At 41.2% G+C, this 16,531-nt stretch overlaps 2 protein-coding genes and 1 non-coding gene across 11 annotated transcripts in view; 2 read left to right on the plus strand and 1 right to left on the minus strand.

Annotated features, from left to right (window-relative positions):
- Positions 1 to 139: 139 nt before the first annotated feature.
- On the minus strand, positions 140 to 211 carry trnaw-cca. The gene has a single exon. It is a non-coding gene; the product is annotated as a tRNA-Trp (tRNA).
- A 396-nt stretch (positions 212 to 607) lies between these two features.
- Positions 608 to 11,256, plus strand: gdpd2 (glycerophosphodiester phosphodiesterase domain containing 2). 3 transcript variants are annotated; one of them, XM_047584718.1, is made up of 16 exons: positions 608 to 739; positions 2,783 to 2,964; positions 3,646 to 3,749; positions 3,896 to 3,989; positions 4,319 to 4,378; positions 4,474 to 4,572; positions 4,671 to 4,761; positions 5,327 to 5,469; positions 5,933 to 6,015; positions 6,614 to 6,773; positions 6,862 to 7,077; positions 8,196 to 8,335; positions 9,093 to 9,240; positions 9,361 to 9,443; positions 9,540 to 9,568; positions 10,243 to 11,256. In XM_047584718.1, the coding sequence occupies exons 2-16, from the start codon at positions 2,884 to 2,886 to the stop codon at positions 10,374 to 10,376; spliced, it is 1,665 nt and encodes a 554-aa protein (XP_047440674.1). In that variant the 5' UTR covers positions 608 to 739; positions 2,783 to 2,883; the 3' UTR covers positions 10,377 to 11,256. The 3 variants fall into 3 exon arrangements, with proteins under 3 accessions (XP_047440674.1, XP_047440676.1, XP_047440675.1); XM_047584719.1 differs by having other exon boundaries at positions 617 to 739; positions 2,825 to 2,964; XM_047584720.1 differs by lacking the exon at positions 9,540 to 9,568.
- Positions 11,257 to 11,823: 567 nt separating this feature from the next.
- The window catches only part of dlg3 (discs, large homolog 3 (Drosophila)), a 75,145-nt gene continuing 70,437 nt past the window's right edge, over positions 11,824 to 16,531 (plus strand). The window contains exons 1-2 of one of the 7 annotated variants that reach the window (XM_047585700.1): positions 11,824 to 11,863; positions 14,127 to 14,258. In XM_047585700.1, coding sequence (XP_047441656.1) covers positions 11,839 to 11,863; positions 14,127 to 14,258 — 157 coding nt within the window. In that variant the 5' untranslated portion in view covers positions 11,824 to 11,838. Of the gene's footprint in view, positions 11,864 to 12,293; positions 12,625 to 14,122; positions 14,259 to 16,531 lie in introns of those variants that run through there. The other 6 variants (XM_047585704.1, XM_047585706.1, XM_047585702.1 and 3 more) reach the window with 6 other exon arrangements.

Below are 16,531 nucleotides of genomic sequence, written 5' to 3' on the forward strand. Positions count from 1 at the left end.
CGATTCATTAGTGCATACAAAGCGTTAGCCACGCATTTCTTTACATGTGCGAACCACCGCTCAAAGGATAGGTAAGGGTTTGTAATTTGACAAATTATATATTTACGTCATGTCATTAAGTTACAATAAATAAAGAAATTGACCCTGACGTGATTTGAACACGCAACCTTCTGATCTGGAGTCAGACGCGCTACCGTTGCGCCACAGAGTCAGCTGACAAACAGCGGTCAGTGTTGAGTCTAGGTCCACGTGTAATCCTGGTACATACTTTTTCAATAATAAATACATAAATACAATATGAACTTTCATCATTACATTACACATTTACGCAGGTGGATTTGCGCAATTCCAACCCAGCCAACAGTCAGCGAAGAAGCCCTATCGTCTCTTTACCGCTGAATTATTTTGAGAGATAACCGTATTTTAAAAGAAAAGAAAAAGAAAAACAGAACAAAACAAAACAAAAACTGTAAACTTTTTATTGTTTAACAATTTATCTAAAACACGCTGCCTATGAAAGACGTTTCGCGGTACGGCACATGCTCACCTGAAATGCATGCTCTCTGGTAACCTCCCATCGGGCTACACCTCCTCCTCCTCCCCCTCTCGTTTCTCTTCCATTCATCCGTCCCCATTCAACATTCAACTCACGGCTCCGGCAACAGAAACGCGTGAAGAGCAAACAGTGTGCGTCCCGGAGAACTCACATGCAGCGAGGGATTTAACAGGTGGTTTAATGGTGAGTTACTTGTCATTTGTTCGACTTCGCACAACTTAGATAGATAGATAGATAGATAGATAGATAGATAGATAGATAGATAGATAGATAGATAGATAGATAGATAGATAGATAGATAGATCCCTGTGACAATGACCTAGATTTGCTTCAAATTTGATTGAAATGACAGATTGAAATGTTGTCTGTAACAATGCAAGAAGCAAGGGAGACAATCGATATCCCTGTGCACATGAGCTTGATTTGACCTAAGTTTGTGAGGTTGAAGTGCTATCTCATGCTGGTTCACACCAAGGGATGCTTATTGCTTTTTTTTTTTGTGTATACCTCCTAATATACCCAAAATTACAACAACTTAACAATGCAAGAGGCCAGAAAGGAGAGAAGGAATCAGTTCCTATCCAAATAAATAAATAATGGACATAATAAATTTAGTGAATGGAGGAAACATGTCAGTTAATTTTTCAACACTTAGCTCCTGTTATGTCAACTCCAGACAATATGGGTAAAAACATGCCGAATGCCCACATTTCATTTTGGGTTCTAAATTCATAAGGGTTGTTATTTACACGTTGCTTGTGTGGGAATATATTTTTTCTTTCAGCACCTGGCTATTAGTCTGATGAACTCATGAACTAATGAAACAGAACTTGCAGGTTTTTTTTTTTTTTTTTTTTTTTTTAGTAAAAGCATTTGGAAAGTGGAACTTTATTACTGATTGTGGCAGCAAAGTAGGACTCAGTCCAAGAGGAAATGACTTGATGTGACTGGGAAAGTGTGTGTGAGAGAGAGTTCTGTTTGTTTCCCTCAATGCATGTTTAACACATCAGTTAACATCAGTTGCTCAAGACAGCCTACCTGTCATTCTCTTTTAATTAGAGAAGTATAACCTCTGTGTACTCGTGCCTAATTACAGTTTACATCGCAGAGATAAGATGATAGATGATGAACAAACTGGTGGGGCGTGTCTACGTGTTGCCATTTAATCTGATGAACAATACCACAGGTAATGTGCGTTTATTTCACAGCGCAAATACTTGTGCTGTGAGTATAGCAGCCTTTAATATATAAACAGTGATGTCGCAACTGTCCTGAAGAGATCATTGTTGTAATGCACTCAGCCGTGACAAGCCTTTATTGTTCTTTGATCGTAACAGGGAGATTTTTCTTTTGTCATCTTGTCACCAGTTGACAGTGTGGTTGGGTGCAGATTAAGGTTACCATTCAACATTCATATCTGGTTCAAATATTTCTGGTAAATTTATCTCTTGATCAGGGAAACAAGGTCAGTTAAGTTCTAGACCATGAGACCATGCTCAAATAGACTATAATGTCCTGTTTTTTTAAGTGCCATAAATGACTGAGCACTTATTGCCACAGATTATTCTAGAGTGGATTTAGAGTCGAAGTAAAAAATTTTGATCCATTTAAAACACATCTACTAATCTAATCTTGATTTTCGCCCTGAGGGCTGTGACTGTGAAAACAAAACGAATAATTGAGACAAATCAAGTCCAACGGGAAACAGTTGGAGATCTTTATGGCATCTTTATTACTCAATCTTTGTCTTTGGTGGGTGACAAATAACGCAATAAGTTTTTCCCATGTTCTCTCTAGCGTAAGGGACCGAAACTTGGCACGACCGAAGACGAGATATGCCCCAGCATGTTTATTATTTCTCGCTGTGACCCGTTGACACACATCAACAGAAATGTCAGCTACCTGATCCCCTATAAACACGGCTCGTCAGCCACCTCTAAGGGTTTTTTGAGTTTATTTCCTCCACTGGCTCTCCGTGCATTGCTGTGCCTGTCGCTGCTTTGTGCACTGAACAGTGTGACTCCACTCTCAGGCCGGTCCCTGCACTGCTCTCAATACCCCATGGCGTTGGTCATTGTGAAGGGAACCAGCAGCTACCCCCACCCTCCCCTGCACACAGGCTCCATTGAGCAGGGATCGCCTTAACGCTCAAAGAACCCCCCCACCCCACCCCTCCCACTCCCATTTACTTTCTGTCACAGTCGTCCTTTTTTTTTTCCTCCACAGGTTTAAGAAAGTGAATGAGAGCTGGCCTCTTGTTTGTATCAGGTGTCGGGACTGCACAGAGCAGAATCTGAATCCTTCAGCGCGAGCGAGGAGCAGCAGCGATGCGTGAAGGCTGTTGCCGAGTTTGCAGCAGGGGCTTTTATAGCTGCCACTGGAGGCACTCGCATGGAATGGGGAGTAAAGTAAGTATTTATTCAGCTATACTGGTGCGTGTATTTAAGCCTACAATATGCATTTATCTGATCATGCCGCAGGTGTTTCAATTGTCTGAAGCAGCGCTCTAAAGCAAGTGTTTTCTTGCAGGATCTTCAGTTGAGCAAAGCCTATTATCGGGCATTAACATTCCACCAAAGATAATTCAGAAATATAAGATACTGCCAACACACTGTCCGGCCACGGGATTTAAAAATTAAGATTAACACTTTTGTGAAGGGAAAGCTATTCACTTCTCTTTATCAGCAACAAAACGCAAAGTGAAGCAAGTGATGATTGAAATGTGGAAAATGCACGTGTGTGCCAAGAAGAAAAAAAAAACAAAAAAAAAGGTGACAGGTCCTAACAGGCCCGTTGGGGACTTATCTAGAACAGAATTATAAAGGAGGGGGAGAGGATGGTGGTTGCCTCTAATTTTTCATAAAGATATGAGTGTGCGTGGAAAGTGGATATGTTGATGGAGAAACAGCGTGACGGGGGCTGTTTGTCGTTGAGCCGTCACGGAACAGAGCGGAACACAATGCCAGGTGTAGAAAAAACAAAAATGTTGGGTTTCTTCCATTGTCTTCCTGGAGCATACGCACACACACCACATGAACGACTCTTGTCATTTTACTAAAACAACATTTCACCTGTTATGTTCATTCCAGCGCGCATGCTGGTGGTTCTCATTTGTCGCCGTGGCCTTCCTGCTCTCCCTGTGCTGGATGTACATCTGGCTGGTTTCTTTTAACGACCGGGAGGACGTTAACTGGTGAGTGATAGCAAAACATAGGCACACACAGTGGACAAAGCACAAAAGCCCGGAAACCCCTGCTTTTTTTTTTTTTTTTCTGTCTGTATTTGTTGGCAACTTTTCCCCTGTTAACCCCGTGCCACTCGTTTTTCTTCCACTATCAGGAAGATGTTCCAACATCTGAAACGGTGGGTGAACTGGTTCATGGTGGTGATCGTCGTTTCTGCAGTGTTAACCAGCTACTGCACTCTGCTGCTGGTGAGAACATAGTGGCATCATTTACTGGTTTTATGTTTTGATGCACTCGATGTCTGTTATCATGATGTGCACAGTTTTGCACATAAGTAGCAATTCTAATTTCGTTGGACTTGTACATGTCAAGCGCCCTATTCTGTGTTATTGTAGTGGTGACAATGAGGCTATAATGAGCGCTAAGAGATCTTACTGACCTGGTAAATTAGTGAACTACAATTTAAATACTTAGCATTGTCGAATGCGACGGAACCAATTTATAGGTATTTTATGTTTTGAAATAGTCGAATAAGAAGCCACAGCTGCAGTCTCATAACTATCCCTGTTGATTGCAGCTCTTTGCACTGTTCCAAGTCGCCTTGGGAGAACAGCTCAACCTGCACTGGCTGCACAAGGTATTGTAAACATTAACCTGCCTGACCTTTTTCCAAGTACACATCATTTATTGAGTTAAATCACTGAATATCGCGTGTGCTTTTCCTCTGCGCAGATCTTCTTATTTTTTGGAGCGATAATCATCACTTGCATGATCGCAGGAATTTGTCTCGTGTGGCCTCAAGAATGGCCGACTATTCCCCTTTCTCTGCAGGTACTGAGAGAGTACAAATAATGGGAAAGTAAATATTAGTTTTTTCATAGCTCCAAGTTGTGCGAGAACATCACATGTTTACGGTGTCCTCTTCCCAGGCCACGGCTCCGTTCCTCCACTTTGGAGCTGTTGGAGCTTTGACACTGCTGAGCCTGTTTGTCTTTCAACGCTTTCATACAGCCAAAAAAGGTACCCGCCGCGGCAGTACACACACCAGCACGACTCACGGGCAACTACAAGGCGGTTGACAGAGAAAAACATTGTTCTAGTCAATTTGAAACCGAGGTCCTTCCAGCTTTGATCGGGAAAGAGCTTCTAGAAAAAACAAACATGATCTTAATCCCAGAAAAAATAAAATGAAATATCAACATCCATAACTAATTACCTCAACCTATAATTGTCGGCTTTGCTTATGATGGGCTGCTGCTGTGATGCATGCATTATGCCAGCTGACTCACTATTACGTACGTACGACATATTTATGAGCTCACTGTAAACCCACAACAAATGCTCCATCATGCATAGTATTTACTACTATGTACTCTTGTGTGTATCGCATGCTGCACGTATACTGTGTCCAGAGGGGATTCTGGTCCTGCGTTTTGCAAAGCTTCTTGAGACCACTTGGATTGTTAAAAAAAGTTTAATTGGATAAGCGGGGTAATTTATTATGTATTAAATCTATCACAGTACATGTTTTAACAAACTCACACTCAAATGAATATGAAGCTAAAGATTGTTATGTTTTCTCTAGGATCTATGTTCCTGATCGCAATGTTTCTGGTGGTATCTGCCGCCATCCTCCTGTGTCCCCTGTGGATCCAGTCTCCTTGTCTGATAAAGATGGAAGAATTACCTGAAAAACCAAAACTCATTGGCCACAGAGGCGCACCGATGGTGAGCATCCTGCGCTAGCTGACTGAAAGCAGATGTGGCTACAGTTAGGCTGAGATAGTGTATTTAATCACGTAGACATTGTTTAGTGGATGTAACTAATGTCACTGCTCCTCTTAGTCCAGTCCACATTTCTCTAGAACAAGCAGACAATACCTCCTGACATTCAAATTTATACGACTTATACGTAGCTTTATATTTGATTGCTAATGCAGTGTGTGAAATGACGGTGCATTTTCGCATGTCGCCATCATAGCAAACACCCCTGGCTCAGGTGTGAGCAGACGTCCAGTCATGTGAGGGGGTCCCATATGTTGCCCTTGTTAGTTTGCTTTGCTTCTGGCTCAACAAATAAGCTCCGCTGAACACTCTGTACGGGGGGTTGTGTGCGTTCACACAGCTTCAGGGTAGTTAGGGCACTTAAGCACATGAGTGTGTCTTACCCATCTGTCCTCGCTGTGTTCAGCTGGCCCCAGAGAACACCATGATGTCTTTCAACAGGAGCGTCGAATGCGGCGTGACAGTCTTCGAGACAGATGTGCAGCTCAGGTACAGTGAACATGACTTCCTAGGGTTATGAAGCACCGTGGAGTGTGGACTAATGTTTCCAGAGAAGTTTGTTTCGCGAATGTGCACAAGAACAGAAATGCATCACTTCAGGCCTTCCATTAGGCTTGTCGTAATTTTTACACAATGACCTGATGGCAATTACATATGAGATGGCCTCTATAATTATGCCTGATAGTTTCAGTTCACCTGAATGGAAACAGCTAATCCCAGACTTACAGGAATGCCATACCTCGATCACTGTTTGAAGTTTGAGTTCCTTGAGTGGTGTTTAGTGGCACAAACTGTTTACCTTGGGGCCAACTTCTAGCACAGCGCTGGCATTGTCAAAGAAATGGCGTTGTGCAATTATGTGGCAGTCAATAAAATTTGATGAATATGGCAGTTCTTAGGAACTTGCCAAACACATAAGCAATGATCCAACTTGAAGGAAAAAAAAAAACTGTGACAAACAAACATAGATTGAAAAAAAAACAAAACAGGTTTCTGATTCTTCCACTAACCGGTTCTACAAACGTTTTATGATGAAATGAGGTTTAGGAAAATATGTTTCACTGAACTGCTATTTTTTTTTTCTTAGTAAAAACAGAGTTCCCTTCTTGATGCATGACAATGGATCTGAGTTCCTGCTGCGAACAACAAATGTCCAAGAAAGGTTCCCCAATAAAACCTTCAACAACAGCACTGAAATAACGTTCAAGGAATTACGGAGTCTGAATGCGGGCGAATGGTTCTTAAAGGTGAGGGTTGCACTTCGGTGCATGCTTGTATAGATATTTCTTTGTATAGAGCTACAAAAAAATGAGGTATTGGTATCTGGTTTTCCAGACAGATCCTTTCCACTCCGTGTCCCAGCTGTCAGACGATGAGAGGAAAACAGCCAGGAGTCAGACTATACCCTCTTTGCATGATCTCCTTGATCTCGCCAAACAGCACAACATCTCTGTGCTATTTGACCTATATAGCCCCAACCAGAAAAATGACGCAAGGGACACAGAAGACATAGTCAAAACCATCTCAGAATCTGGAATTAATCAAAACCTGGTAAGTTAAATTCTGCACCTTTACTCTAATATTGGGGGATTTTCACTTAACCCTTGTATGGTCTTCACTTTTAGGACCCTCTGGTGTCCCTCGGGTCAAATTGACCCGGGACACATTCGGGGTGTTAAAAACAATTCTGATATAAATATGCATGTTTAATGATTGCAATCAGTCTCAACTAGAACACAATTAACTATGGAAGCGTGACTACAGGGCAGTGTTGGCTGTGAACATGAAGTTGGAGGAATGGACTGGCCTTTTCTTCACAGTTTGAACCTCAGGTGGAAGCTCCGTCCTATCTTTCCAAACTGTTCCAACCATTGTCAGCTTTCTTTTGAGAAGCTCCTGTCCCAGGCTGTACGATGTAAAAAAAATTGTCCCAGGCAATGTAGTGGCCACTGAGGCCTTGTGACATATCTAGCACCACTCGTGTCCCCTTTTTTCTTTCAGCAGCTCCTCCTTCCGGCTTCCCTGTATGAATTTGCATGTTCCATGCATAAAATGAAACCGCATCACAGGCAGCCCAGATTTTGATGCCATACCTTGCTGGTTTTGAGGGCATAAACTGCCTGTAAGGGCAGTGGCCTCTAAACCCCACAAGCCATTCGCCCACAGTTACATTAGGCCCAGGGTTATAAAGGCAGGGGAGCCGGTCCACACACTGGTCCCACACAGTGCGGATTGCTGCCAACTCGTCCCCCCGCTGGCTAACAGGTCTTGATTCCCGGTTGTCAAATCTGAATACATGGAAGCTCTTCAGAGACATTGTGGCTCTAAAAATTGCTCTGTGTGCTGTGTGTGTGTGTGTGTGTGTCTGTGTGGGCATGTTTTTGTGTGTCTCTGTGTATGCGGGTCAAAATGACCCAAAGACCATATGAAGGATGTAAATGTGTGGGGTATAGTAGCATGTGTGCTATTTTGTTTTTGTTTCTTTATACATGTTTATCACAGAAAATAAGCTAAGGCCATTGAGTTTCAGATAGAAAAAGTGTATACTTGTACCATTTTTCTTCTTGTAGAAATCTGAAACGGGTGAATTTGACTCGAATACCATACAAAGGTTAAATATTTCATTATGAGACACATTTTTAACATGTTTTCTTTTTGTTCTTTTCTAGGTTTTGTGGCTTCCTCCGGCAACAAGAAACATGACGCCTCCAGGCTTCATTCAGATCTATAACAACGAAAAAGCTATGCGCGAAGAAAATGGAAGCCACCTCAATGTAAAATACAGTGCTCTTAGTATGGGTAAAATCAGGTAATAAAATATACCCAAACCACATGTGTGTTGTTGCTACGGAGCACGAACAGCAGAGCATTAATTAAAGGTGTGTCCGCAGCGTGCTGAGACACAGTGCTGGTGTTTAATATAGAGGTGTAGAAAATTCCCACAGGCAATAATATTCAAAAAGCATCCCAGCCGTGAGCTGTTGTTAAATGAAGCCAAACATGAAAAGAAAAGTTACAAAAGAAAGAAATGCGGTGTGGTTACATGTTTGGAGAAGGTGAGGGCCGCACTAAGCCCTGGATGAAGTCACTGTACACAGGTGGCTGCTGTTATTTCATGACGCAGACTGTTTGCACATCCACTCATCACTGGGTGGGACAAATTCACACTGTTCACACATGAACACTGTTTAAACGTGTGTGTGACTGTGAAGAAATCATGGTGCTTTTATTGTGCAGGGTGGGTGTATATATATGTATGTATTTATCCCTTCATCCCTCCATATGCATACACGCAGCTCTATATTTTGTTGCTGATTTGTATTTCATAGATTTTGCCGTTGTAAAATGATGTACTAAGAAAACAGAAGAGATACCTTATGCATATTTGCATGTAAATAGACATATACCCAGGTACATATTATTTACACAGAGCTTAATATGCTGTATGCAAATGTTTACTGTCCTGTTTTCCATGGATCTTGACTTGTCACCTACCACATGACCCAAAAAGTCCTACTGGAGCTTTCTGCGGTTTTAAAGTTAATACATGTGTTTGCGTTTAACAGGAATCTTACGAAGGAGAACTACACAGTGAACCTGTACGTGGTCAACGAGCGCTGGCTGTTCTCTCTGCTGTGGTGTGCAGGGGCCAGCTCCGTTACTACCAACGCCTGCCACCTCCTAAAAGATGTAGACGAGCCCGACTGGGTCTTGGTGAGCCATATGCACAACAGCCCACGCATTACTGTAGCTGTTTATTTCATTATCCGCCGTCATTTACATGATACTGCACGATAATGATGTTGCTACTCTTCCAATGCTTGTGTGTTCTAGGACCCTTTTATATACAAAATCATCTGGATTTCAGTGGATATCGTGTCTGTGGTGATAATGATGGGACTGTACATCTTTGAGCGGTAAGCTAGGCACTGGTTTTACCCTATTCATTTGTGTGTGTTGAATGGGAATGTTGATGAAAGCGACTGACCCCTCAAACTCAATGTTTCTGCCAGGAAAACACACTGTTTCTGCCACAGAGAAGGTAGTGTCATTTTATATATATATATATTAATATATATATATAAATATGAAGTCTGCAACTGATCATTGTCAATCAATTGACTCTTAAGTCTATGAGAATATTCATCGTTATTGTTTTACTTTGAGACAGGGAGCATCTTCAGATGTGGAAACTCGAAGATAAATCATTTCACTATCAAATAAAACAGAATAAATCTGGGTTTGTTTCGTTATCTTGCTTGAAAGATGACACAAGCGATTGATTGATTATGAAAGCAGTTGCAGATTAACTTTGTATTTATTGACTAACCAACAAAAGTTATATCTCGAGCTAACATTTTGACCATAATCATACTAAAAAGGACTAGCTAGTAGCTACCGATGTGTCCATGAGGCACATCTGATGTTGTTCTATATTTGGGTGTGACATGGTGCTAATGACCACAAAAACACGACAGAAAACCCCACATTTTTGGTACCACTTTCTAATTCCTAACAATAATATTCAATAATTCACTAAAACCAATCAGTTACGCCGCCAATAACACATTATTTTTTTTAAAGTGAATAAAACATTTAATTGTATTGATCATTTAGTAATTGTACACCATTATCATTGCCATTAAGATGTCTATTGTCCTAAAGTTTAGACTCATCTATTAATCATTATTCATGCCTTTTCTTAATTTGTGACAGAGCCGAACAGAGACAGTACTCCAATCTGCAACGGAAAAGAGATGGATCCTCATTCCTCTTCACCCCTGTTACCTCCTTTTCTGCGCTACCAGAGTGGTGTGGACCAGAGTCAGCGTGAGAGCAGATTAGCGTGAACTGCCATACACTGTATTCTGAAGCCACGCAAATTAGAAGTTGTCTTTTTTTACATCATGCTTACATTATAAGATGCCAGTCTACATGGATTTATACAGTATTTCAGGGTTTTTATATTTGCTGACTAAATGCTGGTTTTGACACTCTGATTGTATAATGTGCACTGTAGATCTGTTTTGCTTTTTTTTGTTGTTGTTTTTGTTTGTTTTTTTAGTTTAACCACTGTTAAAGGCATGACTGTAACCTGAGCCAAAAGCACAACTTTACTTTGTATTAAGGCATTATTTTTACTACTTTGTATGTAACCCTCTTTTGCACTGTGTATTATACGGGGGGAACTTGAATTTTGATTGATTTTTATTAGGCCTAGGACTGCTATTATTTACATAAACGAAAAAAAAAATCTTTCATTTACAATAAATAAATGTTCATATAATTTTAAAAACTGTGAAATTAGGAAAGTTGTAGTAGTGGGACATACACATGGCCCCTATTTTGTTTATGGGATGAACCATACTTCACAATACGTGCTGTAAAGAGCTATTTGTTCTTCCAAAAATTGGAAACGTAGACACTCGCCAGAGGATGTGTATCTGTGTGTTTGCTCTGGACTTTTAAAACTAGTCAAGCTCCATGTCGTCTTCAAGAGAGGGTCGAGGCTTTTAATCCTGATTGGCAGCTAAATAAAATAAAATAATAATCCCATTTAGTTACAGTGTATAGGAAATATATGAAATACGTTTGTATTATTTTACATAACAAATCAAAAAAGCAGTATTTACCCATCATGTGACACTAAATAACGCATAACAGCAAAGTGAAAACATGTTTTTGATATTGTTGTTTGCAAAATAAAGGTCTTTATGTCTATAAAAATAAGTTTCACACGCTCTTGTTTTTTGTTGCTGTTGTTTTTTTCTGCCAATTTATCTCCATTAAAGATGCAGTGAAAAGTCTCTAAATATATAAACAAACCACTGCACTAAATATCTACTACACTGGGGCACAAGAATTCTGACTTTACTCAAATGTTTGATTTTTTTTTTTTTTTTTTTTTGCCAAGTTATGTTGATGATGTTGATTCTGAAGGTTAAAAACTATAATGTCAAAAGAAAATACACTACTAGCACTATGATACGATAATGTGACATATCTGCACATATAGACTGGTTTTCTTTTTTTTATTTATAATAAACTCTGAATGTTTTACTGGAACAAAATATCTGAAATAATTCATCTTACAGTAGAGGAGTTTTTGGAGATAATTACACTTGTGCTATATAACTATAGGACCTAACTGATTAATATTGTACCCCCCACAATGGTTTCCATCATTGTTTTCTTCCTTGTCACACTCGTCGCCTACATTAACCACAATGCAGCTCGTCCACTGTTTGGCCAGGGATGCTGTTGCGTTATGCTAGTAGTAGCAGCTAATGTAGCCGCTAGCCTCTAGCAGCGATGAGAAGCAGGACACGAACCTCCGGTAAGCTATTATTTAGCTTCTGGGTTTTTTAAAAAAAAAAAAAAAATCGTGTAGTCCTCGACTCCAGCGGACACCAAGTCACTGAGCTAGGTAGTTTATTGTTGAACTATTTCATCCCAGGAGCTAACCTGCTGGGTTTGGAAAATCAGCGTTTTCCCGGCACCGCCTTAACACACCACCAGATGGCGCACACCGCAAAAAAATGTGAAAAAGAAAGGCGTGTGATGAGAGGGGGGAAAAAAAGTTAACCACGAAGCAACACACAGCTTTAATAACACACTGATCGTTACCGATAAAGTCATGCAAGGTTATCTGGAGGCGATTTCGTTTTTATTTATTTATGTTTTAATAACCAATACTGGGGTTTGAGTGCGCCGATGAGGATGGGCCAAAGGGGCCTTATCCACGAAGGCGAGGCATGAGTGGGATGGGAGGAGGAACGTGCCACTCTCTGGCTCGGTTTCGGCCAAAACTTCTGGAAAGTTGTCATGAAGTGAACTCTCCCCGCCTGTCACATCCTAACCTCCGTCGGTGGGTGTGGATCCGGCCGCTGACCGCCGCAAGCGACTCTTTGGCAGACTGGGAGTGTCCAGCGACGGGATTTAAAAACTCAACATCTCACTGGTTGGTTGAGAGGGAGCAGCCACAGTTGTGATAATTATCCGGGGCGATTTGCTGTTATTGTTTTTCTTCTAAACCCCTCCCAATAACTGCATTTTACATGACTTTTCGAGTTGGCCACACCATGGTGCATAAATATGGTAAGTACCTGTGAACGCAGCGTCCTTCATCTCCCTCGTGCGTTATTTATTTATTTATTCGCTGTAAATCTCGGTTAAAAGTTAAAAAAAAAAAAAAGTTTTTAGGTTAATGCCAGCTCATTACTCCATCAAAGTTATTGCACGGCTTTTCTCTGGCCCACTAACCCCGGCTATAATCCCTTGAGTAACGCAATCTTTTTTTTTTTTTTTTAGTCCTCAGGGAATGAAAAAGTTAAAATACTGCAACTTGACATTTCAACTTCCGGTCTGTAGTTTACAGTTTTACAGTTTATAGTCTGTTTTATCAGATTTCTGTGACAGAAATGTTCAGAATCAGGTAGGAAACTGTGAAGTAGTAGATTTACCTTCGTGGTGTGCATCATCTCTCAGTTATGTTCCTCTCCACCCACGGGTTCAACTACCAGCTGTACAGTCCTGTTAGAAGAGAAAAACACCTTTAATGTGCTCTGCAGGAAAATATGACAGATACAAGTCATACTGCAGAGCGTTTGGTTATAATACTGTTATAAATCCTTATAATTTATACATGATGTGTTTTATTGATTCCTATGTTGTGTTCCTAACAGTGTGTCCACAACAAAAAATGCCCTGTAACTTCCGTCACAGCCTTTTATTTATGGGTGCTGCGTCAGAGGATTGTTTGAAATTACTTATGTTCTGCAGGTTTTTGAGGTGAAATCCGTAATTGATTAGTTTATTGTGTAGTTTTTGAAGGAGCGGTGGCAGAAATCAACTTGTTCCAGTCTCAAATGTGATTTTTTTTATTTTTTTTTCCTATACCTCTCGGCTTTTTAATATGTTTGGGAGATGATGTAAATATGTTACTGTTTTATTACATTTTATTGTTCGGGTGATTTGCCATAAACATTCATTGATTAGATGCAGCCCTAACCGATTCATTGTATTTGACTTGATCTAGATAGATAGATAGATAGATAGATAGATAGATAGATAGATAGATAGATAGATAGATAGAGCAGCATCACAAACAATAAACAGCCAGCTATAAAAAGAGTAACAGATATAATTAACAGTTACTTCAGAAATAATACCCACATTTACCAGTTAATTAGGCACATTAGTAAAAATGTAACAGTCCTGCACTGCATCGTGACTTCATGAAGGTTTTGATATTCAGTATTTGTTTAAAATAACTTAGATAGCTGTTGATCAGAGTGTGTTTCCATTTTGAAGGTTTGTAGAGCTGTTGAATTACATTTATTGTGTTGTACCGACACGTGTTTCTGTTATTTTGACATCCCCGTTGTAGTCAGTGGGCCAGGCTAAATAACAGAAACAAGACGATCACCATCCTCCTAAACGATCGCACAGTTCATTTATCGCCTTTCGGACTGTTATATTAGAACACGTTCATTTTTACTGGCGTACCTAATGAACTGGCACGTGAGTTCGCTTTAATGCCAGATTACAAGAATGCCGCTTACGTTTGCTCTGAGACATGTATTCGTTTTGTGAGGCAGACACCGAGAGGGCAGTGGGGCTGCTCAGACAGTACCAGGCCAACCTGACCAGTCCAGAGGAGCAGGCCTTGAAGACCAGCGTGGGCAAAGTGTCTGCCATCCTGGGGAGCCAGTTGTTCCAAGCTCTTCTTGGTAAGAACTTGTTTTGAGGAAGGCAGTCTTTCAAAACTCTGACTTCTAGTTTAGATTACATCAGACTTTCCTCAGGGTGAACTTTCTACACAACTTTTCCTGTTCACATGACTCGATCTTTTTGCTGTGCCGTAGGAACATGAGTCGTTCGTTTGGTGTGGCTCGTACAGTTTGGCTTGTTGTGCGATTGGCTGCGGGCAGACGGAGAATGTGGACTGGGTCAGGTTGTATTAATTTGTATGGGAAGTTAACTGGGTCTAAATGTTTCCCAATTAAATCTTATGAAAGAAGCCTTTCAGTTCACCTCACAAAGGTTTGCTGTATGTCCCTCTCTGTACCCTACTCAGATTGTAATGAAATCTCATCAACGCTGTACACAACACAGTCTATCTATAGACGGAGATGTTATAAACTCAGACTTGTCACACTGTTAAAGTACAAAGAAGTCTCTTGTACCGTATGCTCCATAAACCTATGTCAACATGATCACTGGTCAGAGTCGTTACCTACTCACTCTGCTGCTGACTTGACTAATATTGCTAACGTTGACAGAGTCCCGTAGTGCGCAGAGTTTCTGCTGCGCCTCATCTGAAGAGCCACTATTATTAGCTACACCAGCTACACCTCCATGACGGGCTTGGTGTTTTGGAAAAGAGCTCAGAGGAGCCAGTGTTAAATTGTGTTCCTTTTTAGGGCCGATAAAGCACATTACTTCGGTTTAACCCATGGTTGAGTGGTTTTTCTAATTACCACAGTCATGTTATAATGATGCTCGCCTTCGGGTCTGCTATGGCTTCTGCTGACCCACTGCTGCTTCGTTGCTGGGATTCTGTGTGGGGAGGGGGGGGGTCCACCATACACTGTGACAGTTTTTACTAGTGATATTTACTGAGGGGAGTTTAAAGTTTAATTTCTTGTGCAGGGTTTAAGATCTGTTGCTTTTTTTGCTTTTTGTCAGAGGCCAGGAACTCGTCTGTGGCACTAATTCGCTGTTGTGCGTCATTCAAAGTTCAGATTTCATGATCAAAACGGGCGGGATATTACTCATGTATCTCATATGCTGAAAAATGATTCACGACTACACGTACACCGCCACGTCATGAATGTCTAAGGCAGGGCTCTTCAGTGTTTTTCAAATCAGGGACGCCCAAAAAAATAAAACAACGTGATCCATTTTGGTCCTCAGTAGCGAGTAGCACTGTTAGCATCTCTTCTGCTAATATTGCAGCGTGCGTCTGGGATTTCATCTGGGGACTGGATAGGCTCTCGGCCAATTGCGGGGAACCTGACAGAGTCAGCGTGAGACATGCTGCCTCATGATTAGCTCAGCAGCGACAGGGGTGGGGCCTATTGTGTACAGGAGGCCTAGATTGACAGGTCTAGAGTGGCGCTCCGTGTGAAACGGTGCGCTCTTGAGACGGCTCCTCTATCTCTGTGAAGTGCTGATTGCAAGATAACGTCTTCTGCAGATGATGAACATGGTACACATTATATCTGCTAAATAATATCACGTTAACCTCATTATTGTTAGTTTATAGCAGAGCTTTGCCTAAGGACTGCTTCCCAGAGCTGCTAGCTTGCTGTAGATTCTCCATCTTAGCATTTCAATTACCTTCATTCTTAATCTTATTGCAGGTGGATTTTCCTTTTTGCATCTATACAGAGCCTTCATTGTTACATACTACCAATTTAGTCAGTGTGTTTTTCCTCCATGACACAGGTTTTAACCTCAGGGTGATTAAGAATCAGCTGTGCAAAAGTGACCTTGAGCAAAGTACCGGTCCTCCAGGAGCCTTTTAATGTTTATATGTCACCAGACGGGGTAAAGACATTAAAAACCAGAGTCCCGTCCCATTTCTCTAGGCATTAGTGGCACTAATGTGATATACTGAGACAGTGTTTTTAGGAATACCTTCAGCTTTGCACAGTTTTAATCTAGGGTCTAATGACATCAGGTGTAATATGTTATTTATTGACGTGAGGTAGACTCGGAGAGGATTAGCTTTCCAAATCAGGATTCCAAACATTCCTCACAAAGAATGTTCGATCAGGACAGAGCCCGAGGCCGACAGGAAAATAAATCGCTCTTGGCTGACATGCCGGTGCTCTTCCACAACTTTCCCAGATCGCTGGATCATCCCACACAGTGTACGAGGCCGGTGGAAAAAGAAAAAGAGGCCTGTGATGGTTGTGTCTGAGGTGAAGGGATTCTGAGGCTTCACCCCTCATTGAACATGTGGTTCTCATCAGGAAAGGCAGAGAGGAGGAGGAGT

The sequence above is a fragment of the Mugil cephalus genome, chromosome 5 (assembly GCF_022458985.1).
Source record: "Mugil cephalus isolate CIBA_MC_2020 chromosome 5, CIBA_Mcephalus_1.1, whole genome shotgun sequence".
In the NCBI taxonomy this organism is placed as follows: domain Eukaryota; kingdom Metazoa; phylum Chordata; class Actinopteri; order Mugiliformes; family Mugilidae; genus Mugil; species Mugil cephalus.

What these genes read in the sequence shown, in the direction of transcription:
- gdpd2 (XM_047584718.1), top strand. Translation starts at nt 2,884, where the DNA reads ATGCGTGAAGGCTGTTGCCGAGTTTGCAGCAGGGGCTTTTATAGCTGC. An exon ending in GGACTGTACATCTTTGAGCG is followed by an intron (nt 9,444 to 9,539) that starts GTAAGCTAGGCA and finishes TGTTTCTGCCAG; the next exon opens with GAAAACACACTGTTTCTGCC. An exon ending in CTGTTTCTGCCACAGAGAAG is followed by an intron (nt 9,569 to 10,242) that starts GTAGTGTCATTT and finishes AATTTGTGACAG; the next exon opens with AGCCGAACAGAGACAGTACT.